Below are 27,139 nucleotides of genomic sequence, written 5' to 3'. Positions count from 1 at the left end.
CAAGCTATGTATAATTTTGATCCTGTACTGTGAGAAAATAACAAAAGTTGTATAGAGCTAAGTTTCAAAGCTGTTAATTCTGTGATTTCATTTATCAGAGTAAATATATTTGCTATTGATTTTAGGAACCTACCTACCAGGGTGACCTTGTATGTAATTAGAGTAAATCTTTATTAAGGTGACTTAGCACGGGATAGAAACTTTTAACTTCTTATCACCTGGTGGGAACAGTTACCACAGGAGTGCTGGCTATAATATTCTGCCTGTAATGGCTGAAATTTACTTATGTACGTGCAGTGAATTTTCCAAATACTAGTAAGCCAGATGAGTTTGGAGTCCCATCTCAGCAACTGGTATCAGTAACCAAACAGTACAGTAAAATTGACCTCCCAAATGCATGTTATGCTACTGATGGATAGGTACTTTAATTTTTGTGAAGAGTTTCTATTTTTGCCAGGCTTAGAAATACAATTAGTAAATGGCACTGCTGTAAGTTCAAACCTCCTAAATACTTGTGTTGGGTTTTTATGCCTACTGATCGACTTGATAAAAACCGTTTGATTTGTTAGTTTGATTTATTTTTCTGTTAAGCTCTAAGAGAAACAGTTCAGTAAACCTTTTTCTTCTATATTGTTCTTTCTGTTCTCCTGTCTTTCAAGACTGCAAGAAAGTTTCTTTCTATTCTAAAATGCAACTTGGTTTTGATCCTAGCATAATCTTAGTGTTATGTTCTAAAAGGTTAATTATGGACATTATGTATGTAAAGGACATACATAGCTTATATAACATAAATAAATAAAGTTAGTGTGCACTTCAGTTTGGCACTTCACTATCTCATAACTAAGTGCGCAGTCCTCAACAAGAACAAAAAAAAACCCGAGTACCAATACCACTATGTATTCAGAGTATGAATCTGATTTAAACAAGGTAGAAGAGTCAAGGAAATCTTCAGAAATAGATTTAGGCTGAATCCATAGTAATATCATTTTGCAGTGCAGTGATGATGGAATTAGTTTCAAAACAGGTTAACTTAGACCTTCAGTTGATGCAGATACTTCTATATTTGTTAAATTTATATTGCTGTTTTCTTTACTTTTATGATCCTGATTCCAAAAAGCAAAAATAGCAAATTTTTCTTGAACTTGGACAAGGACAAACATCCATCACCTGCAAGTGAGATGTATAATTCTGCCTCTGAAGGGAATCATACCTAAATGGTTCTTTAAAAGTTCTAAGAAAGTTTTAATAGTGTAAAAAGTATGTTTACACATGTATTTATTTTTTGGTGGTGGTGATGCATGCAAATAAATCACCTATTTCTTTATATTTTAATTCTTTCTCCTCGTTGTTCTTTTTTCCCTCCATATCTTTCATTTTCTGTCACTTTAGCTCTTATTGAACTTCCTTCCTCCTCCTTGGCTGGATCTCACAAATTTGCTCAAGGTAATTAAGATTTCTTCTTTGCAAGCACCTTCTATTTATCAGGACAAGAACCAGAGCAGACCAGTACTTTGTGTTTTAGCACTGTGTTTTGTTCAGAGTTGTCACAGATTCTTCACTTGTTTATTCTTGACTCAATTCTGTTTTTCAAATCCTACTTGTTCTCAGTTTTTTAATAGTTTTACAAACTCTTCAAATTTCAGAGTCACTCAATCAGTAAGATAGGATTCAATGCTACATCTAAATTGCAGACATACATTATCCTGTTTCTTTTTAACTGTTTCTAAGATGATCAAGCATTTAATAAATACATTTTCATGACTAGTCTCTGGGGTCTCCATACTTCCTGTCTATAGCTGTCACACACACTAAAGCGAATTTTGTTTCAAGGGTGAAGTCTGCAGGTGTGTTCAGATATATTTGCATATGCTCCAATATATTCTTTCCTTTCTCCCCAGCAGGCTGGATGATTTAATAGCTTAGCTGTATTCAAAAAATTGATTTTAAGAGATTTTTCTCCTTTTTCTAAATTTGAAGTATGTGTGAGCACCCCAAGTTTTATCTAATATTGCTGAAAGCTGTAAATGTTCAATACCTCAATGTGTCAGTCTCCCAAATGAGTATTGTTTCCTATTGCTGAAGTTAAGATGCATTTTCATAGCCTCTGCTAGTTTCATCAACTAAGTACTGTATTTGTATATAAACAACATCCTCTTGAGTTTTAGCTCTCTCCCTTCCCAGCAGTCTTCTTTGTACTTAAGCTACTTCAGTAAGCATGTTTTTCTCTTCTCAGTTCTTGGCACAAATAATGTGGAACAGAAAACCTACAGTGATGCTGACATGGTCAAACATCTATTAGCTGAGGTATGCTTGTCTCTGTAATGCTATGTTAATACATTTGAGGACAGGTATTTGAGGAAGGGTTTTATTCAACTGCTGGAAATTTTGGTTCAGTTATCTTCAGGAGCTCCTTAGCAAACACATGGATAATGATAAGCTGCCCATTTGGTTGCACCATCTCAGAAACAAAGTTTAGCAAAACTATGGGCACCCATGGAGCCAGTGAGGTGTAAGAAAGAAACAGCTTTCTTCTGCTTTCTTGTTGCTCCTTTGCTTCTACCCTCTCATCACTATTCAAGTTAAGCAGTCTGTTCTGGAGAAAGTGTCCCTTGAAAGACCATAGGCCTAAGTATATATGACTTCTTTGTATGATTCAACAGAGCCCATATAACCTCTCCAGTCCGCAGCACAAAACCCAAAACTGTTGTCAGGTTTGGTGCTTTCCCCTCTCTCTCTTACTGCAAATGACTGTGGAAGAGAATGTGCTATATCAAGAAATGCACTTACAGACATGTTCTGGATCCAAATGATGAAGCATTAATCGTTGTTCTAACAATATTGATTCATTTGAGAGTGAAGGGGGATCTCAGAGTGGTGATGCATTAAACAGTCGCTAGGAAAATCTGAAACTACTCTGAATTTAAACCTTATCTGATAAAAAGTAGACATTTGTTCTCATTTTGTGAGCAGAAAGATCGGGACCTGGAACTGGCAGCTCGAATTGGGCAAGCCCTCCTTAAGCGAAACCATCTGTTGACGGAACAGAATGAAACACTGGAAGAACAGTTGGGACAAACTTTAGATCGAGTGAGTGATTTATTGATTTTTTTCCTTTCTTTCTTTCTTTTTTTTTTCTTTTTATGATGACTGTAAGAGGATTAATAGAAATATATTATTTTATTGTGCAAGCAGGTGATTGCTGCTCTTAAACTAGAGAATTATACTTCAATGTCATTCTCCTAATTGTCATCATTCAGTCAGCTTTCTTGGTCCAAGACATGACAATGAAGACTTCATATTGTAATTACTCAGAAATTATGAGAAAGTTAGGTTTTGTTATGATGTATCTACAGCAGGATTGCATTTTCAAAGTGTTTGTTTTGACCATCAGTCTGATATCCCACCATTAAACTAAGAATCTAATAATCTAAGTCAAAATAAATAGTTGACATCTGACATGACCTGCTACATAACAACTTCACAGGTGAGGAAATAGCCAGAAAATGAGCTGCCTTAATGGGGTGTTTACACTAAGAATAAATAAATAAATAAAATATTATGAAAACTGAATCCTGCTCAAGATCTTTACTGCATCTCTTCCTTTAAGCACAGATTCTTGATGAATCTTTTCTTTGTTTTTCTTTCTTAAAAAAGAATTAAATAGTTGACAAACGATAAAGTATCCTAAGTTTTTTAACCTTGGGGTCAACAGATGTAGTCTAAGTTACAGTGAAATGGATTCAGCTGCTTGTATAAAACAGTATGCTGGTAATAAAAACATAATTATCTGTAGGAGAGCATAAACTTATGTATTCATATAAAAATTTAGATATGCAAAATAGAATTTATCTAAATTAGATCTGTCTTTTCTCTTGTTTTTATTTGTCCTACAGTTCATTTAATGTATAGACTGGGGGGTACCAGTATATACATATAAATAGATGTCTATCAGTCCTTTTCTCCAGGAAGTTACAGTTTAGAAAAATGATCATAATCAAATTGATAGTTAGCATGTTAAAATGTAAACATGTATCAAAGCAGGTGGAAAATTATTTTGAAGTAAACTATTAAAAAGAAGGTTCTGTTGTCCATTCTTCTGTCATCTTGAATTTTCAGTCTCCCTTACAGTGTTAAAACTATGATTTGGTGAACTTCCTATAAAATAAATAGAGGTTGAATCTTCTTTGAAAATATAAATCAGGATCATGACTTGTGAGCTATTTTTTAATCTAATTGTAGACTGGAGCAGTGATGTTCCAAGAGGCTGCATGAATAATACACTGTAATATTGTATAGCTAAAGTATATTTCATAAGCTGTTGATCTTCTTTTGTCATAGGTTAACCAGCTGCAGCACGAACTGTCAAAGAAGGATGACCTGCTTCGTATTGTTTCGATTGCTTCTGAGGAGAGTGAAACAGATTCCAGCTGTTCCACACCACTTCGTTTCAATGAGTCTTTCAATGTATCACATGATCTGTTGCAGCTGGATGTCTTGCAAGATAAACTCAGAGAGCTGGAAGAGGAGAACCTTGCTCTCCGATCAAAGGTACATCTGAATTACAGTGTATACCATATATGCTGGATATTAAATAAATCAGGATGGTTAAAAAATCCAGCATCTGGGTTTCTCTGGAAGTGTGTGACTATTTTGTATTGCTGTATACAAATCATACCCAAACACTTTCCCTCCACCTCCACATTCTTCCGTTTCCTTCACTACTCCTCACTATCTCCAGAGTCCTCTAGTAGTCAATGCCTTTATGGTATGCAAAAGAATATAGGAACATATATAAGCACCCAGCAAAAGTACTTGGACCCATCAGGCCCTCAAGCTTGTCTGACAGGTTTTGATACAAATCTGACTGCAATTAGTAGTAGTATTTTGGGAATTCCATTGTGTTGCCGTTACATTTTTGTCAGCCGATCTAGTTGGGCAATATGGAGAAAAGCTGTTCTACTGAGAGCTTTTCAGTGCCATAAAAGATTTGACTAACATAATTCAAGTTTTTAAGATTCCTTTGCCTTGACAAGTTTTGAAGCACATTGAATTGCTTTCTTCTGATTACTGTGCTGGTTTACTTTCCCTACCAAATAACATATTTTTGCAAGAATTTTTTATTAAAGGTGAGAGATCAGGTTTTGTTCATGTATCTGTGTGTCTTTTACTCAAAAGACCTATACAGTTCAGGGAAACAGGTTATGGTGGAAAGAATGGTTAGGAAGTATGGCCAGATGCATAGAAATTATAAAGACAGATAAAGGGGAGACTCTTCAGTTGCAAGAATTTCAGAAATAAAAATTTATAAGAGTAATATATGTATAGATAAACTGAAATTGGAATACCAATAATTTTCTTGAAGGCTTGCCATCTGAAGACAGAAACCATTACATATGAAGAAAAAGAACAGCAGCTGGTCAATGACTGTGTCAAAGAACTCCGTGAGTATCCAGGCTGTATCTTGCAATGGCAAAATGGTATTTGAAATACCTAGTGCTGACACCTTCTTAGTTATCCCTGAATCAAAAAAATGAGCTTCAGTAATTTATGCCAATTATTCAAGTCTTGCTCTTTACTCAAGTGCAAAGTTGTTTCTGTATTTCATGAAGTTTCACTCTGGCATTCAACTTCAGGTATGTGTACTGTGTTTAGAGAGAGAAGATGAACACAACATCTAATGTCCATAAACCACCTAAACTGAAGCCTACAGACACTGGAAAATCAACAAAATATACTTCTTGTACAGAGTATTCAGCACACGTGACACTGAAATGTATCAGTGCATAGACTCTTAAATGCTCATTCTAAATCACTATGTGTCTATGAACACAGTAGTTTATTTTTAAAATATCAGTTATGAACCAAATTTAAATTGGCTAGTATTTTAATGTGTCTAGAACAGTTGTCTGCATTTGCTTTGGGGACTACTTATTTGCAAAGAATTGCAGCTACTCTTATGCAAATGCATTTAAGTATTCTGAAACAATAAGGAACAATCCTTTTTTTTGTGTGATGACTGTGTAACCCGGTGGTACAATTTTTTATCTGTAGTCATTTGATGTGTGCTACTTCCTTTGTGCATAATAACCTTAAGCATATATTTTAAGATTTTTTTTTTTTCTATACAACCACCATAAAGAAGACTGGGTTGCTGCTTGATTTTTCTTGTTTCAGATGACCATAAAATACTATGAATTGATACTTAGTTGGCCTTTTATTTACTCCGTTCCCTCTGAGAAAATATGTATCCTTTGCAAATAGAAGTTATTTCATACAAGCTCTCCTATTTTCCTTCAATGAGAATGTCTGTGAGTTCTGTTTTGTCCAATTCTATAGCACATGTAGGCATGCTAGGTAACTTGGACTCACAGAAAGAATCTTCTCCCAAAGGATGTCTAGTCTACAGCCTTAAAATTTGTATCTTTAGGAAAAAGGTGTCTGACTTTTGAGCTTAAATATCCACAGGCCCATGGGCAGGACCTTGTTCCGCAGTAAATCTGTGAGGTACAATAACCACTAAATTTGTAGTGTGATCTTCATACAAAATTGATCAGATTTTATTATGACTTTGCTATGCTTTCAGGGCAAGTATACAAGCAAGACTAAGTCCATAAAAATATTTCAACTTTTTGAGTTGCTTTGTCATCTCACTTGATGAAGTGCTTGCTCAAAGGAAGGAAGAAACTGGAAATTGTATGCAGTGGGTGTTTGGGGAATAGATACTGACCAGAATCAAGAGCTAAACAGTTATATGTTACGCTTGACCAGGTCTGACAAAATGCCTTTGCATACAGAGAATGGTTAGTTAACAACAAGATCAGTTCAGAGCCTGATTTCTTCAGCATATTCCAAGTCTGGCCTTGCTCATGAGCCAGTATGTCATTTAAAATTGTTTATAGCAGCAGACCTTGGATTTTGTTATGGTCATTTCACTTACCTGTGATATGTATTTCAGGTTCTGCGTGCTTAGATCTTAATATGTTACACCTGCATTTGAAGTTAACTCTTTCTCTTCCTCCTCCCCACTGTTTTGTCTTTTCTTTAGGGATGTTCTAAGACACCTACTCTTATGTACTACAAATTAATTTCCTTAGAGTATTGGTAATTTTGCAGATTGTTGTTGACTTTCACTCATCTTTTCTGGGTATTGGGTTTGGGTTTTAGTTGTGTGTTGGGAGAAGCTCTCTACTAAGTTCCTTTTATGTTTTGTAGGGCAAACAAATGCTCAAATTTCCAGAATAACAGAGGAGTTGTCAGAGAAGAGTGAGGAGTTGGTTCACTACCAGGAAGAGATCTCATCCCTCTTGTCTCAGATTGTTGATCTTCAACATAAACTCAAAGAAGTAAGGGAATGCTGATGAAGAGTGTACGTGCATGTGTGTGTGTGTGCTTGCGTGTGCATGCCAGTGCTTACAGCAGGTAAAAATTGACTTGCAAGCCAGGGGTTTACACTGCAAGAGGGTGGCTGTTTTAGGAAAGTATGGCAGAGGATTAACTCTCTTGGGGAAATTGGCTGAGAAAATGATGAGCACCTTTTTGTGCTTTCAGCATGTGATTGAAAAGGAAGAGCTGAAACTTCACTTACAAGCTTCCAAAGATGCTCAGAGACAACTGACAGCAGAGGTACTTAAGGTTTCTGTATATATACATTTAGATAAATGTTTAGAATAGAATACAAGAGAAGAAAGAGAGAATGAGAACTATTGTTTTTTAATTATGTAGGGCTTTTCATTTTTCATTGTGGTTGGAGACATATGATTGGAGGAAAAGAGTAATTATTTTTATTTAAGTCTACACAAATATTTTTGTAGTTCACAGGAATATGAAAGGCAAAGAAGGTGTTCCAAGTAGGGAGATCTTACTATTCTTAGGAGAAAAAGACTCTTTTAGTATGAATATTACTGATCATATCAACAATACTGTTGTTTTGATTTTAAGGAAGTTCTCTTTTTTGCTTCTTTTGCATCAGCAGCTACTGTATTTGCAGAGTTTTTTGATGTATTTTCCTTTGGATTTTATCCTACTTTTTCCTCTTTCAAGTCTTAATTTGGACTTCATGCTTCACCACTAAAAATCAGTGCAGGTGCTATGTTGGCCATTGTCCATTCCAGATGTTGGCATGTGCTGTGCAGTTGGAAAATAGTACAGTGTTGAATCAGTCAATAGAGATTTCTGTAGGAGTTAATTCCATTTCAGTCTGTCTTTTCTTTGAAGCTTACTGGTATCACATGATGTCCTCTTTTCTCTTTCAGCTACATGAGTTGCAAGATCGGAATGCAGAGTGTCTAGGGATGTTGCACGAATCACAAGAAGAATTGAAGTTGCTGCGCAGCAGGGCCAGCTCTGTTGCTTGTCTCTGCCACTCCCAGTCATGTGGAGCATTTCCTGTGGTAATAAATACCGCTAGCGTGACATATATCTACTGGCACATACGGCCTGTAGTAGCATACAACTGTATGAGTAAAACAGCCATGACAGGAGCTGCAGCAGGAACTACTTTGTAGTAGGCAATGGAGCTGATCTAGTGGTTTTTCAATTCTTTAATACGTACACTTTTGAGAATTTTATGTATTAGGAAACTAATCATTCATGTGCTATGTTGTGATATTAAAACCATTTTTACTTTTTATATACCTTTTCTGTTAAATATGGAAATTGGCATGTTCTACAGCTAGTGCTCAGTTGTGCTAATATATTGTTCAATGTTATGTGAATTTTATAACTTGACAGTGTTTCTTTAAGAAACAAAGCATCTTTTCAAGAGTTCAAAGAGTATTTTTCTCCCTTTATGTAGTTTACGATGTAATTTTATGCCCTTATCTTGTGAGATTGAATTTTAAGCATCATCAGAAATGCATGACCTTAGACTAATTGCCAGGGATGACTAAACCAATGGAAAAGGATTAAAGGCATTTATTTTCCTCTTCTTATTAGTGTCAAGTATGTTCTGATTCCTGTACTCTCAAAAATTTCTGGGCTGTGCTAGGAATTTGTCAGGTTTTGCTTGGTTGTTCTGTGTATACAGAATCCCTCATGTACGTGTTTGGCCTTGTAAGAAGTGGTCATAAAATTGTAGCTTAACTTAAGAAACCAACATAAAGAGTACCAAGAAAAAGCAGATGTTGCTAATGAAAACTGAACCCATACTGGTTATACATAGGTGTAGTTATGGTGGAAAACTCCCCCCCATGCCCTTCAGAGACCAAAGGATTTTATCTGAAACGCACTGATAGTGGGAAAACAAACGGAGATTTTTTGAGTATTTTTTTAGAGATGTTTTCTGCTAAAATTGCTAGGAGGAAGACTTGAATCCAATTTGTCAACTTGTCTGGTTTCCATTTTTCTCTAGGATTCCCTTGCAGCAGAAATTGAGGGGACAATGCGGAAGGAATTGAGTCAGGGTGATGAGTCTGTTCTCTCCAAGCAAAAGTATGTTTTCAGATCTCTATGTGGTCTTTCAGTATTTTCCATATGCTTGTATTAAGTAAGGTGAAACTGATTTTTGGAAATCTATAAATGTGAATGTTCCCTCTATAATAATTTTTCTGCGTAACTTAATAAAAAAAAGCTTTGTAGTATTTGGTAATCTTTTCAACTTTGAAACCTACTATTCTTATTTGATTCTATGAAGAAGTTGGAAATTTGCTAAAAGGGTGTTATTTCATTCTTTAATTTGTGAGTTTTTTTGATGCAAATTCTCTGATGCACAGCACTAGTTTTATCCCTTTTAATGCTTATAGAAAAATTCTCAGGCAAATGAAACTATAGCTGAAGGACTAGTAACAGTTTCCAAAGTCCTGTTCCTGGATCTCTTACTTCTAAGCAAGAAGTAAAAAATTAAATATATGCTTCTGGAAGCATATATAAATTAAATAAATAAAAAATATGCTCCTGAACGTTCTCAAGTGGTTATCAATAGAGGTTCAGTCTTTCAGGTCGAAGTAAGCAGTAATTCTGATATTTAATAGAGCAGTACTCCTGAAAACAGTGACTTAGGCAATCCTGTTTTTCTGGGCTTAAATCTTTTTAGTCAGGTCTCTGCAGACTTTTGAAAGTCTGTTGTTCAGAGCTTTTTCTTTATTGTATCTTTTTCAAAATGCTTCTGAAAACCACATTTGTTTGCTTGTCTTTTCTGCAGGGTTCAACAGAAACGAGTATTTGACACTGTCAAGGTTGCTAATGTCACTCGTGGCCGCTCCTCTTCCTTTCCTGCCCCATTGCCAATCCCTGGATCTAATCGGTCAAGTGTTGTTATGACAGCAAAGCCCTTCCAGTCTGGTGTACATCAGTTGGAGAGCCACACACAGATGACCCACAGGAGCAGCTCTGAGCAGAATTTGAAGTAGGAAACACAGCCTGTTATCTTCTTTCTAAACTAACTGATTCAAAACTAAATCCAGGCTGGACCTCTGCTGTGTAAGAGAGAAATAGTTAATTTAATGGTCTTAATATCTATTATTATTTGATGTTTCTCACAGAGACACTCATAATCCTGGCCAGCCAGGAACCCCTGGAGACAATGACTTAGTCAGAGCTCTGCATAGGCTCTCCCTCCGTCGTCAAAACTACTTGAGTGAGAAGCAGTTCTTCGAGGAGGAATGGGAGCGAAAAATGCATTTGCTGGCTGAGCAGAAGGAAGGGGCTAGTGGCTGTAGTACACCAACAGAAAGCTGTTTTTCCCTGGGTACAAACTCAGAATTCACTGATCTTTCTACCAGCTCTAGTAATCTCCGTGTGCTCCTACCAGAAAAATTGCAAATTGTCAAACCCATTGAAGGTAAGAGGATGATCTTCCTTCTGTCATCAGCAGAAAAGGATTTCACATTAATTTGCCAACTAAATCATTTGTTAGTGTGCATATAGCTAGGTATGATATGCAGTAAGAGGAAGTAGTGGTATTTGGTAGGCTACATGCCAACCAGCTCATCAATATCACTTTCTACTTGGCTTTCTTATATGGTGCTAAGTGTTAGGCTTTTTCTTGGCATTGTCATCCAAGTGCACCATGTGTATCACCAGTGTCGGCACTAGTTGACTGGAGTTGTTTTGATCAAGAATTCTTGTAACTCAATACAATAGTAGGTAATGGCTCTCTGAGACTCTTCTCTTTTGTCACACCAGGATCTCAGACCCTTTTTCACTGGCAGCAGCTTGCTCGACCCAACCTAGGCACCATTCTTGACCCAAGACCAGGTGTTGTTACAAAAGGTTTTACCCCTCTGTCTGATGATACTGTGTACCACATCTCTGACTTGGAGGAGGATTATGAGGAAGAAGGTGAAGGAGGTATAACATTTCAAGTGCAACAGTCCTTCCCGGAGGAAAAGAAATGTACAGTGGCAAAGCCAGTGGCAGGGATTTTCCTACCACCTATTACTTCAGCAGCAGTACCACTCACTGGTAAGAAGCATGGTTAGTGGTTTTTTCTCTCTTTCTATTTTGCAGTGTCTTTTTCTCAATGGAGGGTATTTGACCTTGCAACAATGCTGTCTTTGCTGTCTTTGTTCTTCACTTAAAAAAAAAAAAAATTAACAGTGATAATAACATTATCTTAAACTTTGCTTTGATTAATTCTTATCTGTCTTTATTTTTCCCCTCAATGGATGTAAATTCTCCACGTTGCAGCCTCAAATCCAGGGAAGTGTCTGTCTTCTACAAATTCCACATTTACCTTTACTACATGTAGGATCCTTCACCCATCTGATGTCACTCAAGTTACTCCCAGGTATGATGACTGTTGACATCCTAAATGTTGCTGCATAGGGTTAAACAGTTGCTTTCTGGCTTCTGATACATGGACCAGTTTTAAAATACATGAAGGCACCTAGGCAACACATAGGATGTTCCTCATACAAATAGTTGGAATACAAAGGGGAAACTTGAAATTCTCTAGACTGAGAGTTAAAACAGGTTAGGGTAACTTAAGGAAGTAAATTTAAGCTCTTAAATACCAAATGCCTTGTATCATATACCTATTGTAAAAAAAAATAAATTGATTCTATGATAATTTTTTTTCCCAATTCTGTCATAATTTTTTTAAACTAAGTTATTACTTGACATCTATGTTGATATTCCATCTAATACAGTATAGGTGACCACAGAAGGTAAATTTATTGGTACTTACACCAAAACCTCTCTGTCAGCCTCGTATCTTCTAAATATTTTGCAGAACAATAATTCCGAATCTACTAAAGTTGAAACTGTCACAGCTAATAGCAATAGTTTACTTTTTTCCAAGCCTTCTGTATACTAAAAGGCAAATACAGAGCAGAGCAGGTATAAAGATGTCTAATGTGTGCATCTTCTCTGTTGCATTTTTATTTTATTTCAGCTCCATCAGTGCCCCATTTTCACTTGGAAATACTGGCAGCAGTATTGGAAACCCAGTTGTGAGCAGTCCAGCCATTTCTTACAGGCTTAGTATTGGAGAATTTCTCACCAACAGAAGAGATTCAACTACTACTTTCAGCAGCACAAGCAGTCTGGCTAAACTTTTGCAAGAACGAGGCATCTCTGCCAAGGTTTATGATAGCCCCGTATTAGAAAAACTGCCTTTGCTACAGCCCGCCCGAACTCTCCCCATTCCTTCTACTCCACCAAATTCTCCCTCGCGTTCACCTTGTCCTTCCCCTCCACTGTTTGAGCCTCGAGTGCATCACTCGGAAAACTTCCTGGCTTCTCGACCAGCAGAAACATTCTTGCAGGAAATGTATGGCCTAAAGCCCTCCCGTAATGCTCCAGACATGGGCCAGCTGAAGATGAACCTAGTGGACAGACTGAAGAGGCTGGGTATTGCCAGGGTGATCAAGCCCCCTGAGATACAGGACCACAGGAAGAATCAGGGGCCAGAGGTTAGCTTGCGGAGGCAGGACTCGGCTGTGTTTTTAAATGCAGGTAGCAACTTAATGGCAGGACTGAGAAGAAACCAGAGTCTTCCAGCCATGATTGGGGCATTGGGAGCTCCAGTTTGCACCCAGTCATCAAAAATGGATATCCTGAAGGAGGACTGACTGGTCTGAAAAATGATTGACTTTTAGCATAGTAAATAATACATGAGGGATAAACATCCAGTACACGCATCGTTAGGTGTGTTACAGAAGAGTTGGAGAAGGCATGTGCATGTTAAAGATGTGGGAGAGAGAAGCATGGGGATCAAGAACAAAAAGAACATTGCTTGGGTTTGAGAAAGAAGGCTTTTGTGGAAGATAAGAAAAAAGAAACCAAAGCTTAATTTTGAGACCCCCTTCAGCATCTGTCTTAACTGAAGCAAAAATAAAAGACCATTGTAGATATTCTCAGTATTTTAACCTTTTAAACCGAATGTGTAGAACTGTCTTGCAGGTGCTGTTCTATTTTTTCCACCATATGACCATAGTATTTTACTAGTTGTTAGCAGTCAGGCTGTATCATTTAAATGTAATACTAAAATAACAGTCAGTCTGACCAGCTTTATTGGTCCAAGTTCCTCTCTGTAGCAAACAAATATGAAAACTCGGATATTTTTTTTTTTATTCTTGTATTTTCCATTTCAGAAACTGTACTCTTTTGAACTCCTCCCCACTTTGAGAAGCAAGGGAGAGAACCTTTAGCTGTATGTAAGAAAACAATACTTCTGTTTATGAACACAGAAACTGGTGGTCAGGATTTATATTTTGAAAGAGTGCAATTGTGCTAGTGAGGTATTAACAGAAGTTAATTTCTTTCCAGAGCTTCTGAACCACACAGAGGAAGGTGCAATGAATAAGAATTAAGAAGGAGGAAAGTATGTATTAGGGTGAAAACTTCAAGCTAAGAAATCTTTCCAAAGTTGCTGTGCATCTTTTTAAATGAGAGTATTTTTGCACACACAAAAAAATCTCAGGCACATTTCAGTATTACAAAAGGAAATAAAACCTAGGTGCTTGATTCAGGGTTTCGTTTTTATTTGACATAAGCAGAGAGCATTTACTTCAAGACAAGTGTTGGAAATTCAGTAACCTGACTCTTCTCTTGACAGGTAGACATTATGTATATTTGAGAGTTCTGCAGTAAGCTTCATGCCTTTAATCTGTTTATTTCTGATTTTAGGCAGGATTTTGTTTAAAAGATTTCATTAAGAGCAAAATTTACCAGTCTCTAGAAACAGAAGGATGAAAGCTGGTGTTCTTTGTAGCATTTTAATGAACATAAATCAATTTTGCTACGTTGAAATCCTGTGTTTTGATGGTGGAGAGTGGTTCTGAACCTGATTCTGAACAAAGCTGAGGCAGACTTTCCATCTCAAAAGAGAAGTCAATTTTAGAAATCTGGTTTCTGAGTGGTAATCAGCAAAATATTACTGCCCATGCTGCTTTTTTGATTCTTTCCTGTCCAAGGTTCTAGTCATAACTGAATAATCTACAATAGATCTACAGTGTAACTTAAAGAAGAAAAAAAGTTTGCCCAGATTTCCTTGGAGGAACAGATCTTTCCTAGTGACCTGAGTGGAAACAGGTTCTTTATGTAATTTTTCACTGTACCTATCAACATTTAAAAATTATTTTTTAAGTTTAGTTTCCATACAATTAGATAAAACAGTCAAAGTTTACCTTGCTTGTTACAGTGTATGTGGGACATAGCTGGTACCTGTCTGGGTACATGGTGTGAAGCATCAGTATAATTACACTGATTAGCATTTGCTGTAAGGCACATCCACCATAATCAGCACCCTTGTTGCTGCAGGGTTGAGTGGAGTAGGATAGGAAAAGAAAGCTTCTTAACCTGATTTATAGGAAATTTGTAATGTGGCCTTTCTGCTTTTACAGTTCTATAGATCTTGTGATGACTCTTTGATATAACAGTCTTTTTTTGTAAAAGGAAAAGGAGTAACCACGTCAAACTTGCACAGGGATTCTTAGCAGAAACTTGTCTGTTAGCAGCGCACAGAAATATTTCAGGAACTCCTGGAGTTGCCTTTTGCTCTCTAAGCAAAATCATACACTTATAAAAGGTGAATTTTATTTAAAATACTGTATACGGGTTAATTTTGGTTTTTTTAAAATGAAAAATATTTAATTTCTTCATGTATTTATGTTTGTATGTACTTAGCTGTGCATGGGGTCTTGCCTAGCTAAATAAGGTAAGAGTGAAAGGAGTGGGGGGGAGGCAGTTTTGCTCTCCAGTGAACTAAGACAAGTACGTCTGCTGTGTATTTGTAACTTCTAGGGAAACAACAGGAATGAGTTAATGGAAGATGAGACAGTTTGGTGTCAACAGAGAAGTGTATAGTGTGTCAATAATATGTCCATTTTATGTGTGTTTATTAGAGGAATACATATAAGTTACTGATAAATTTTTGAAAGTATTATACTGTGTTTCTAACTAGCTTTATTAGATAACTCCAGCCATTGGATCATTCTGTGTGTTATCAGCAGAAATAGCAAATCAGCTAAATCAGAATTCCTTTGGCAGACCCAGGTTTCAGTTAAAATTAATCTAAGAGCACATTAATTAAAAGCCTGTTTTTCTTTGGGATGCTTCCATATTCCATAGCCCAACAATATAAACTGGTTCAGTTCAAACAATACTATGGATATGTCGAGAGGGTTTTTTTTGTTTGTTTCCTGTAGGATGATGTATCATCAGATACTTAAGGGAAGAAGAAAATGGAAGGATCCGTATATCATTGTGTGTTTATCTGGTTGGTTGATGCTGTGGTGCAGCGTTGCTGAAATTCCGTCATGCGTTTATACCTTTGGATGGTCACGTGCATTTTGTGTATATATATATATGCCTAGCTTGCAGCAACGGGGAAAATTAGTGGTACTTCCAAGTTTACTGTTTTGTGCCAAAACCTAGAAGATAAACTTTTTTGAATAACATGCGTGTTTCAGAGAACTTATTAAAAGTTGCCATCATTCTAGGAACTGATTTGGCTTCTGTTGCCTCCCATAAGAGAGGAGACAAACTTGTATGACTAAGATAGCCGAGATCCTGCACAAGATCTTTTGATCCTGCACAAGTGTGATTTGGTTGAGTGGGAGGTAGAGCTAGAAGGAATGGAGAATTGCATTTTGGAAAGGTTCTGTTGTCTTGTAGGTTTGAGACAAAAACAGATGCTAGAAAGGACAGACTTACTCATGCTTGTGAAAGTTTCAAGAGACAGAAGGAAATTATTGTAGTATTTATCTTTATTCAGATTGGCTTAAACCAGGCACAAATTTATAGCTTTCTAGTTTCACTGTTTTTGTTAAATTCAGTGATGCCTGCATGCTCAAAATACCTGTAGTCAAAGTGAAAAGTCTACTGGAGTCAAACAGCAGCAGAGAGGGAAGGAGAATATTGGGTTGGGGCCTCATTTGGCTGTTACACGAAGGGATTACACACAATATTTGAACAGTCTGGGAACTTCATGGTATGTTTTTTTTTCATCTGCTTTTTGCACTTACTGTTGTTTCATAGTGGAATGTAAATTTGATAATAAACATGTATAACATGCCATTTTTCAGTATATTGGTCATCCTGTGTGGTTTGTTCCAGATGTCATCTTCTATACTACAGTTTTCTATAATAAACCTAAAATTAGGCCTTTTTTGGCTAAAATTTAGTGATTGTACACTGTACATGAGCTTAGTGAGTTGGTATCTGCACAAGTGGTGGCTGTAAAAGCTGAGAAATTGATTTAAAAACTTGATCAGGCTGTGCTGGGCTGTCTGCTGTTGTGTTTATAGCTAAGCAGTTACAGGTGGCAGATACGCAGTACAAGCTGCGGTCTGACTTTGCTCAGTAAATGTGCGATGCTTAAATCTGGAACAGAATGCTTGCAGAGTACCTTCTGCTGCAGTTTGAAAAGCCTTTCACTTGAGAGTGAAAAACGTCACCGATAAAGAATAGCTCATCAACCTCTAGACAGAGTATTGGAATGTGAGCCTCACTTTAAATGAATGTGTTCATGTTTTCTGGTACTTTGGGGGTTTTGTGTGTGTGTGTTGCTTTGGGTTTTTTTCTTCCTGTTATTTTACAGCAGCTAATGTGTTCCTCTAGCATTATAGTGTTAGACAACAGTGTCGTCTAACACCACTGTTGATTTTCCATCTCAAGTAGCTGATGTTATGTCAGCCCTCTATATTTGTGATAAAATGGGGGTAGAGATTTAAACCAAGCGACTTACCCTTGAAGAGTACTCCCTTTGCATAGGTCTCACTGAAGTTCTTTTGGCACAGAGGTGCCAAATTCTTGCCAGTCATGTCAGCCTGGGGCTGATAACCACCTTTGGCACAAGCCCCTGCGCTCACATTTCAGGTTGGAATGTTCTGATCATTTTCCCCAAAACACTCCGTTCCTTCAGTGGTACAGAATGGGAACATTGATTTGCATTTAAGTTCTTACTTGAATTAGCCTAACAGTTACTGACTGGTTCCTCTAGTAGTCTGTGTGCATGACATCTCAAAGAACTGAGAAGCCCCATTATCCTATGGTAAGTATCCTGTATTTGTTTGGCTTTCTTTTTTTTTCCAACATGAGAACAAGGATAGGGGCTTGCACTCTTGTCAGAGTGAAGTTGACTTTTCAGCTCACCTGCTCATATGCTGAAGCTTATGAGTTGGACATTTTGAGGAGACGTTCTCTTCCCCTCTTCCCACTGTTCTCTGCAATTGTCACACCTATGAACGATTAGGCAGGATTGACCTGCGAGCTGGCACACTGGTATCTGGCTTGCAAGAGACCTTGACTAAGTTTTACTAGTAAGTAAGTAACTTACACTGTTTCCTAGTATTCATTGTATTTATACACGTGAGTACTTAACATGTTTGCATTTGTATTTGCATGTCATCAGAACATTACAGAAGTGTGTCCCACAGTGGAGAGAAGCATTATGGCCGTAGGCAGTGAAATGGCACCAGAGGAATGTTAGATAGCAGTAGAGTTGGAATTTCTGGCTATGTGCTCTCTCTGCATCAAAGCTGTTCATGGTGTATGTGAAAAGAAAATTTAAATGTACAAGTTTCTGTTGAACTCCAGAGATTTCAGCTGTCCTGAAATGCTCGAGCCTGAGGAGTACAGCTGACTGCCGCTTTGTAAGAGTGTACATGCTATGTAAGAGTGTAAGAGTTTGGGGAGGGTTTTTTTTTTTCCAGTTGTTCTCTAGCACTTTGGATGTAATAATGGAAGAGAGTTGTAACCCCTTTGAAGCTGCAGGAAAAGAGCTAGAACTAACCACAAAAGCTCAGGCGTGCCTGAGGAAGGTGCAAGGAGGAGCTTCCTGGAGAAAAGAGGTTTATTAAGCCACCTAAATCACTGGGACTTTGGCAATTCTTAAAAGGAATTCTGGAGTGATTCTGCACAATGAGACTTGGAAGAGCCTAGTGCTCTTTTCTTGTTTTCCTTTTAGTTGGTCACACTGCTAAAAGAAACTTTTGACAGTCTCCCAGGAGCAAGAGCATTTAAATAGCATTTTATATAATGGAGAAGTGAATACAAATAAGGCCTTTTGTGTGGGTTGGAGTCTCCACTTGAAAATATCTGTAACTCTTGCAGTTGAGCTCTCAGTGTGTAGGTTTGGATAACCAAAGAGAAGCTGTGGTTTTAGCTGAAATTTTCAAATTAACTGGAAAGACAGAAAACCTGTGTACTGGTTTTGGCTGGGATACAGTTAATTTTCTTCATTGTAGCTGGTATGGGGCTATGTTTTGGGTTCGTGCTGAAAACAGTGTTGATTATACAGGATTGCTGAGCAGTGCGTACACAACATCAAGGGCTGGGGGTGCACAAGGAGTTGGCAAAAGACACAGCCGGGGCAGCCGACCCCAACTGACCAAAGGGATATTCTATACCACATGATGTCATGCTCAGCATATGAAGCTGGGGGAGGAAGGAGGAAGGTGGGGAGACATTTGGAGTGATGGCGTTTGTCTTCCCAAGTAACCGTTACGCATGATGAAGCCCTGCTTTCCTGGAGATGGCTGAACACCTGCCTGCCCATGGGAAGTGGTGAATGAATTCCTTGCTTTGCTTTGCTTGTGCACATGGCTTTTGCTTTTACTGCTTACACCATCTATCTCAACCCATGAGTTTTCACACTTTCACCCTTCCTACTCTCTCCCCCATCCCAGTGGTGGAGACTAAGTGGCTGTGTGGGGCTGAGCTGCCTTCCAGGGTTAAACCTGCTTCTGTTACATCTTTCTGGTGGCTCAACTCCCCTCCCAAGTTCTCATGCATTTCAGGCTAACAAAGAAAACTCCTTCTCTGTTAAAGGACTGCTAAATGCTCTTCATCCCAACTGAGTCATTAGGAACTGACAGAAAGGGAACACAGCCAAACTGAAGAGAAGGTGCAGCACTGAGCTGCGTCCCATTCGTTGCGTTGGGTAATCAGAACTACGAGTAGCACAATAGGCAGATGAGAGTGCTGTGCTGTGAAGAGACCTCTATGTGTTTTCCTTACATACTGCTTTCACAGCTTGCTTCAAGAAGCTCACACATTAGAAGTCATTGGCTTGCAAGAACATTTCCAGAAATTAATGAAGAGCGCAGCTGCTGAAGAAAAGCTGGGTATTGGCAAAACTGTGTGTAAAATTCAGTGTTTATAGTCAAGATTTTAGGTTGTCAAATTGCCTGAGAATTTGTCTCTACAATCCTAACTGAACTGAGAACAAGACGGGACCAAGGGGAGGGAGACGATGATAATACCCCGAGTCAGTGTGAGCCAGAACTGTCTGCTTCCTTCATATGAATGAGTGTAATTGGTCTGTGGAGCTGCTAGGGTTCCTTGTCAATAGGCTAGATGTCAGTAGCTTTATATGAGGAGACTAATGGTGGAGATTGATAATTGACAGGTTTGATTCCTAACTGATGAAGAATTCCTAACCAGATTCATAACTCATTATGAGGAGATTCCTGATAAGACCTCGTTTATGGCATGCATTAAATCTTGCTGGAAAATTCCCCGATTTTTTTACCATGAACACCTGCGATAACTAGTTCCTTGAGTGTAGTCAATTCTATTTGCTGTATCTTTTTCCTTTTGATTCCTAAGGAAGATGTCTATGTGAGCATGCTGTCAGTCAGACACCTCTGACTTCAGAATCTCTTGGCTCACTTAAATTTTGTCAACAATGCAGACCAAAGAAGATCCAGCCTCCCCCTCTAAGGGAAAGGGAACTGTGAAAGTTCAGTAATTCTGCTCTGCCTGATCCCCGTCGGGATCCACAGTGTGACAGACAGGGAGCCCAGGATGTATGCACGGAACTGGAAGTTGCTGAAGAACACAGGTGACTTGTAAGAGGTAAAGTGCTGAGCAGTATGTGTGGAGAGTAGGGATCTAGGAGGAAAATCCACAGTAAAACAGGTTGCATTAATTATTTTGCCCATGGAGTAATATGCTTGTTTGCCAATAGCTTCTATTCAGTATTTAAGAGAAATAAAAATGGGTTTCTTTTTCACTTGGATTGCACAGTTCTGGCCCTGTCCAAGTAACAGACAAATGTCTGTATCTGAGCTGTCCTTGCTTCAGCACAACTCAATGGTTTCATGATGAATCCCTAAACAAGCATCCACAACTATCTTGGAAAACTACTCCTAGAATTTGGAAACATAGATTTGCCTGTTTCTGTAACTGCTTGCTACATCTGCCACTTGTTAAGGTTCTAATCATTCTCAGAGTCTACAATCTCTCTGCCCTTATCTTCGCAGACATGAACTGGTACCAAAGAGAGAAGTATTCAGCACAGGAGTCCAAGGAAGGACTTAGGCTATTAAAATAATTCCAGTGCAGATCTATCCGTTCAGTTAAATAATCACCTACATAGATACCATTACTAATGCTGAAAGCTGTAACAAGGGTGTAACAGAATGAACATCTCATTGAAAACAGAACAGAGAGACTAACAAAGCTTTAGCTTCTACTCAGACCTTGTAAACTCCCTGTTCTGTGTGCATACTAATCAAAGGAAGCAATATAAAAATGTTTTTAAGGAGCTGGGTACTTACCCAGCAACTTCTTTTGCTGTGCTTAGAACTGAGACTCGAAGATCAGCAAGGTAAGCGAACACAGGATAACTGGACATCTTCAAACATGAAGCTGTACCTGAGCAACTGATTTTCACAGTGAAGACTACTCTATGTAGAGGATACTCTGAAATGCAGGTCACAGCCACATCCTGCTGAGGATGCTGGAGGACAAGTGATTGACTTTTTCTTGAGGTGTACCAAGACACTAAAAATGAATGGTGGGGAGACGTGGTGGGGAGAAGTAACAAAACACACTGATGTGAGTCAATTATATCCTATAAAATTTGCAGCACACACACCCCCATCCCCCTGCTTTATTTTGCAGAAGTTAGGCATAAAATACATAAGGCTTCATAACAGTTCTTTTAAAATTTGCATTGGGAAGATACCTTACTGAAGAAACAGCAATGTGGTACAGCTGATAGAGGGCACTGAGCATATTTTAGCCAGCAAACCACAAATCGCAGACCAGCTCAGAGATGCTCTCAAGTATGAAGTGTCATACATATTAACACAAATTTCTTAAGGCTTTTGCTCCTTGGCTGTATTTTCAATAATAACATTTGCTCTTGTGGTAAGAGCAGACACTGAAAGTCTGTTATGTTTTACCAAATTCTTAGCTAGCTGATACTAGCTCATTCCAGGCTGCTGCTGCTCCCTCAGCCACACAGTCCCCTCCCATTTAGTTGACGGGAAAGATGAGCTTTTTCCTCAATGTGAAACTGGGCTGTGGCATCTGCTTCTCTGCATTTGGCTTGCAACTCTTTCTGCTCACCTCTTGATTCACTGCTGTCAGAATGGTGAGAATATCTTCTCCTCTGCAAAAACACAGGTATATTTTGTATTAGGGAGGCAGTTAACATCAGAAAAATTACCACATTTTCATATATCTTGATCTATACCAGTGCTAATGGCTCCTGTTTTAAACAGGCTTACAAAGCAGTTAGCTAAGCTGCTTTGAACAATCTGCATAGTGTTGCTCTGTCCTACATTACTTTTTTTCACTCTGAGAGCGCACTCCCTCTGTGTATCACCTACCTCTGCACCCAAATCAAACTTCTGTCATTCAGAAGGAAAATACAGGTGTTGCCAAAAAGAAACTTATGGAAACATAGTTACCGAGGACAGCTGTACTCCAAGTGCTGGCACAATGCCTGTATGTACCAGGTCCCCTGCCTTGGGCTTCTGTAGGAAACATAATCTTGCAGGGTAGCCATGCCCAGGAGGAAGTCTGCCTCTGAGGGGATACAGTCAAGCTGAAATCTTGCATCTGTTTCTACAGAAGAATCTTGCTCTCCAGAATCTGTTTCGATGGTCACACCTTTCTGGCAAGCATCACCTTGGCAGGCCTGAACAAAAAAGACTTTTGGTTTTCCAGCAAGTGAGTGGCAATTCTGTCCAGTGAAAGAAGTGGTCAGTTCCTGGATAGGTATTTCCTGCCCATCAACACCATATATAATGCCTTTTTTCCCATGAGACAGGATACAGCAAACAAAACAGTCTCTGTCCTTGTGGTCTTCGCACCGGTAGATGTTCACAGTCTCACGGATTTCCTCTGCGGTGAGGTCTCTATATTCTGCTATTGTAAAATGAAGCTTGCTAAAGACTCTTCTCAGAGCCGCTGGAAAGTAAACAGAAGGGGAATTGGAGCTGTTTCATTATATGAAAGTTGGACTGCAACTGCAAATTGCATTTCTAGAGATAAACAATCTTTTTTTTAAATCCTGCAACACTACTGTAACAGGTAGTTACACTACTGCTCTGAAAATAATCTAGTAGTCTGATCACTAATCACATCTCTACTGAGTTCCCTTAACTCTCATTAAAAGGCTTCCTTGCAATCTTGCTGTTTAATATAGCCTCTGTCTGGAAAGTGTTCAGAACTATTAAGAAAGCTGTATCGCTTTCCTCCACCCACTTTACAGCTCGTCCCTTCATCTCCCAAAAGGTGTTGAACACTACAGTTGCTTTACCCGAGAGGAGAGGGCAGTACCCATTTGGGTAGTAACTGTGTCACAGGAAGAGAAACTTTGAATTTCAGTTCAGTTAGGGAAGGCCCATTGATGGATTTTGTCTCTTCGCATAGATAGTGCAAATACACCCATCTCACAGACCTTCGGACCTGGAATGAGCTATGCTGCTGCTGCAGGACAGCCTGCTAAAATCAGGGCTCCTGAATAGCAAGGTAATCAAGTCCCTAAATTCCAACATCCTCCCACCTTTTTTTTTTTTTTTTTTTTTTGGTTGTTAAACAGCAAATGCCCCATTCTGGTTCAGCAGTAAATCTGTTTCTGATTTTGCGTATTTTAGAAGTAGGATGCATAAGGCTGACAGAAAGCTAGCCTAGCTTGTAAAGTCCAGGCTGAGGTTACTGCTTAAGGTTGCAGTAAACTCAGTAAAACAGCAAAATGCTAGCGAATTGTTCCGAGTCAGTCAGTAAAAGCTTGATGAGTTGATTAGGGTTTGTCAGCACAGGAAACAGAGCTGACTCAGCCACTACAACGGAAGTATCCTAGAAAGGGTAGATTGAAATTCAGACCTTTAGTACAGAAAAAGAAATTAGGTTTCTATTTTTGAAGATACACAAACTTATCTTCAATATTCACTGTACCTGCATCCACGTCTGTCCCATTCCGATCTTTCATGTTTTTGGGTTCTGGCACTGCTTCCCTGGCTTTTGCAAAATTGTGGTTATTCAGGATCAGGCACACTCCACGGGGTCGGCTAGTCATTTTGTAAGCTTCAAGCTGTCGAAAAGAAAGACTACCGGTAAAACTACTGCACTCTCCTCTAGGTGCTTCTCAGCCTTTGCTAGTGGCACAGAATGGTAAAGAGCCAGCTGGCTTTCTCTCTAGGCAGCTCTCCCCATACAGCTTTGCTCCCAGGACCTTGCAATGCACTGCCCCACTGCCTTTGGGAGCCTGTGCACTGCATGACAGCACCCCCCCAGACCCATATCATCATGCTCAGCCCACATGGGGTGCTGCGTTCACCCACTTCTCCATGCCCAGCCATCTGCCAACTGTGTATTTCCTGATATAATAAACTCAGCCTATCTTGCTACCCTTGCAAATGTTCCTGAAGTTTTAACACTGCAGCAGCTGCTACCTGTGACTTAGCTTCACTATGATGTTACAGAGTGGTGCATTTTTCTTTTTCTAGATAGTGCTTTTAACACTTGGGCTTATAATAACTGTTCACCTCATGGAGGGATGATCTCTTCTAAGACAAAATGATGATGCTTCTAAGAAACAAACTGACTTACCTGGGAAGATTCATTCCAACTGCCAGGAGAATCAGGTGCCACAGATGACGCCAGCCATTTGGTGTGGGCTGAATACAGACAAAAGAGTTTTAAGTACAGAATGTAGCACTAGAGAAAGGAAAGAAGCTCTGTTCCTATTCTCCATCTGCACAAGTACCTCCCAGGATAAAACTGTTCTCTGAAAACACTGAATTGTGGTTGAACGGCTGTTCCTGTTAGCTATAAACCACTAGATAATCAATTAAAAGGGAGTAAAATGTATTGTCATCAGTTAGTAAGTAACTGGATACTCGATCACTTTTTAGAGAGGCATCTGTGTAAAGAAGAGAGATGCAAGTGGTGCAGAGAGTCCAAAAGCTGAAGAAGAGCAAAAAATATAAACATTAATTTTTTGAGAGTTGTAATTACCTTCAGGGCCTCCTGTGCTGCGCCTCTGTTCCTCTGTGATGAGCATCTCTTCTTCACCTGAAAAGCAATCATTATTAGTCCTGTATGATACCTATATGTCACTTCAAGAATAACTACGGGAAAGAGGCTGTTTTGTTTTGTTTTACCAAATAGGTTTAATTCATACTCTTCAATTCTCTTCAACAGGCTGATGTTAATTTCTGCACAGAGACTCTTCAGGATACTTAGGTTGTCTTCTCCCAAAATCCCCTTCTTCTCCATCTCAATGAAAATGTCGAGCATTGTCTGGGTAATCAAAAAGGTAGTTTGCTCTTAGGGCACATCCATGCTGCCACTGGGAGGGAAGTTGCAGCATGTGCACCTAAGCTTTAACGTACTGACAATACATGCGACCCACAGAGTCAGTCCAGCCGACTGGTAGCTCAGTTGAGACCCCAGCTGAGTCAATTAAACCTAGTTCCAACAAAACCTACAAGTTCTGTAAATACAAACATCTTCTCAAAACATACTCGTTTCCCTTCTGCAGCTCAGAGATGCCAAGATCTAGTAAGATCTAATCCAGGAGATCTAATGGTGATTGTACAGGAATATATAATGTAATTTTTAATGACTGCTTTCATTCATTTGACTTCCAGTGGCTATCTTGTGCTCTTAACTGAAACACAAGAATCACTGTAGCGACCATCTTGAGCAATGGCAAAAATGGGTATAACCATGCAAGTATGGTATAGAGATTGCTCTGAAGCAAAAGGGGACCCCAAGGGACAGGAGCTCTTGCCAAACAGTGAGTGGCAGAGCACAGTGGTCACCCCAAGGATTTGCTAGAACAGCTATCACTAGATGGTCACAGTTTCTCCTCGAAGAAAAGAGGGAAAATGCTACAAGAGTTTTCATTAGACAGAACAAAATACCCAGCAGTCAGAACTACAGGCTGAGATAGTGTGAGAGCAGCTGGATCTCCCACAAAGCTATTTGTAGACTCTAAGCTCTTGGGCCTTAGCAAGGATCTCCTGCTTAGATCCCTATTTTCTGAATTTGGAAATAAAAAGAACAAAAGTATAAAGTAATAGCCACAGTGGGTGATTTTCTGTGTTTGGTAATGGCTTAGAAAGCAGCCAAAAGAAAATCGGTTGAGCAAGATGAGTGAATGTGCTCATCAGTCTTCCACTGATCAAAGTCACTGAGTCTCCTAAGCACCATATGGTGCTCAGACATGAAGGCCTCTGTGCCTGGCACAGGGCTGGCCCATGCTCTCTGGGCTGTAACACTGCTGGAAAAGCTATGCATAACACGAGCACAGACAAGTCCCATATGCACCGGAGAGCCTATAATCCCTTTCCAGGTGCACCCTTTTTCTCACGGTGTCTTCACCATAAGAAGAGTGACACTCATTCCCCTCATAGCAACCCAAATGTCTCCATGGATTATAATAATCATTTAAAAAAAAAAATATTAAGGAAATTCTTACAGTCTTAGGGTTTAGCCTGCATTTTGGTAATTCTTTCCCCAAAAGAAACTTGAAAGACTTCAGCTCATCTTCGGTGATGTCTTCTGACAGCTGAAAGAGCAGGTATCTAGAAAAAGAAGTGGAGGACACTGTTTCAACATGTTCCCAAACACGTCCCTTAGCACAATTTAACACTATAGTGTTGAACCGCTCCCTTGCCCCCCCCCCCCCCCCCCCACCCCAAAACCCCCCTTTTTTCTCTTTTTAAATGAGGGGACATCAGTCCCCGGACAGCCTGAAGTCAAACCATTTTCAGCTGCAATTAAAAAGCTCTCAGTTTTCCTAAAATCAAAACCACGCTGAAACTTTCTGGAGTTGAGAACAAAGACTCAGCCCCCCTCACTTGTGGCACCACGCAGCACCCGGGCAGGGAGGCCCTTCTGGGGGCTGCTAAGCATTTCAGAAAGGTGCGGCTTCAGTTTTCTCCCTTTCGCTGGGCAGAAATTTCAACGCTCCGTATGGCTCGTACCCGCTTCCTCTTGGAAGACGCTTGTGCGCTCCCAAACCTGAGCCCGGCGTTCAAATCGTCGGTAAAAGCTTACACCGCCCACAGGCGAAGGGCAGCCGGCCCCAGAGAGCTGCCTCCCGGGTGAGGCCCGGCCCGGCCCGGGCCGCCCGCCGGACCCGCGCCGCCGGTCACGCACCTGTAGGCCGACACTCGTGCCCTGCCTGGGATCCGAAGCTCTCTCTCCATCTCCTCTCGGCTGGAGCCCAGCTGGGCAGCCAGGAGGTCCATCCGGCTGATGCGGTAGAGCAGCTCCTTCAGGAAGGAGAGGTTCCCCGCCTCCATCATGCCTTTCTCCTGCAGCGCTTCGAAGAAGTCCTGCGCCTTCCGGATGGCTTCCAGCTTCCTCATGGGGACGTGCTCCAGGCTGAGGAACTTCAGGGCCGCCAGCTCGGCCTCGTCCAGCTCCTCGCTGACCACCAGCAGCCGCTGCCTGGGCAACTCCATCGCTCCGCAGCGCCGGCGCCGGCCCGGGCCCGGGCAGGGGC

General features: G+C 39.6%; 2 protein-coding genes across 6 annotated transcripts in view; one reads left to right on the top strand and one right to left on the bottom strand.

Annotated features, from left to right (window-relative positions):
* The window catches only part of TRAK2 (trafficking protein, kinesin binding 2), a 27,098-nt gene extending 10,281 nt beyond the window's left edge, over nucleotides 1-16,817 (top strand). For 2 of the 3 annotated variants that reach the window (XM_010564808.1, XM_010564817.1), the window contains 13 exons: nucleotides 2,234-2,304; nucleotides 2,971-3,087; nucleotides 4,339-4,548; nucleotides 5,363-5,441; nucleotides 7,213-7,343; nucleotides 7,549-7,623; nucleotides 8,253-8,390; nucleotides 9,350-9,429; nucleotides 10,139-10,342; nucleotides 10,479-10,777; nucleotides 11,122-11,412; nucleotides 11,626-11,725; nucleotides 12,332-16,817. In XM_010564808.1, coding sequence (XP_010563110.1) covers nucleotides 2,234-2,304; nucleotides 2,971-3,087; nucleotides 4,339-4,548; nucleotides 5,363-5,441; nucleotides 7,213-7,343; nucleotides 7,549-7,623; nucleotides 8,253-8,390; nucleotides 9,350-9,429; nucleotides 10,139-10,342; nucleotides 10,479-10,777; nucleotides 11,122-11,412; nucleotides 11,626-11,725; nucleotides 12,332-13,010 — 2,474 coding nt within the window. In that variant the 3' untranslated portion in view covers nucleotides 13,011-16,817. The remainder of the gene's footprint in view (nucleotides 1-2,233; nucleotides 2,305-2,970; nucleotides 3,088-4,338; nucleotides 4,549-5,362; nucleotides 5,442-7,212; nucleotides 7,344-7,548; nucleotides 7,624-8,252; nucleotides 8,391-9,349; nucleotides 9,430-10,138; nucleotides 10,343-10,478; nucleotides 10,778-11,121; nucleotides 11,413-11,625; nucleotides 11,726-12,331) is intronic. The other variant, XM_010564824.1, reaches the window with a different exon arrangement.
* LOC104830116 (caspase-8-like) lies at nucleotides 8,325-27,139 on the bottom strand. Of its 3 annotated transcripts, none has more exons than XR_774203.1 (10): nucleotides 26,791-27,139; nucleotides 26,108-26,213; nucleotides 24,786-24,924; nucleotides 24,640-24,696; nucleotides 24,232-24,299; nucleotides 23,578-23,713; nucleotides 22,086-22,587; nucleotides 21,742-21,784; nucleotides 20,946-21,171; nucleotides 8,325-8,385 (listed from the first exon to the last, which is right to left on the bottom strand). XR_774203.1 is itself a non-coding variant. In XM_010564838.1 (8 exons), the coding sequence occupies exons 1-8, from the start codon at nucleotides 27,096-27,098 to the stop codon at nucleotides 21,649-21,651; spliced, it is 1,452 nt and encodes a 483-aa protein (XP_010563140.1). In that variant the 5' UTR covers nucleotides 27,099-27,139; the 3' UTR covers nucleotides 21,322-21,648. The 3 variants fall into 3 exon arrangements, 1 of the variants encoding a protein (XP_010563140.1); XR_774204.1 differs by lacking the exon at nucleotides 8,325-8,385 and adding an exon at nucleotides 17,585-17,621; XM_010564838.1 differs by lacking the exons at nucleotides 8,325-8,385; nucleotides 20,946-21,171 and having other exon boundaries at nucleotides 21,322-21,784.

This window comes from Haliaeetus leucocephalus, unplaced genomic scaffold (genome assembly GCF_000737465.1).
Source record: "Haliaeetus leucocephalus isolate CR32 unplaced genomic scaffold, Haliaeetus_leucocephalus-4.0 Scaffold1, whole genome shotgun sequence".
NCBI classification, from domain to species: Eukaryota; Metazoa; Chordata; class Aves; order Accipitriformes; family Accipitridae; genus Haliaeetus; species Haliaeetus leucocephalus.
This window is presented reverse-complemented; position numbering and strand designations above follow the sequence as displayed.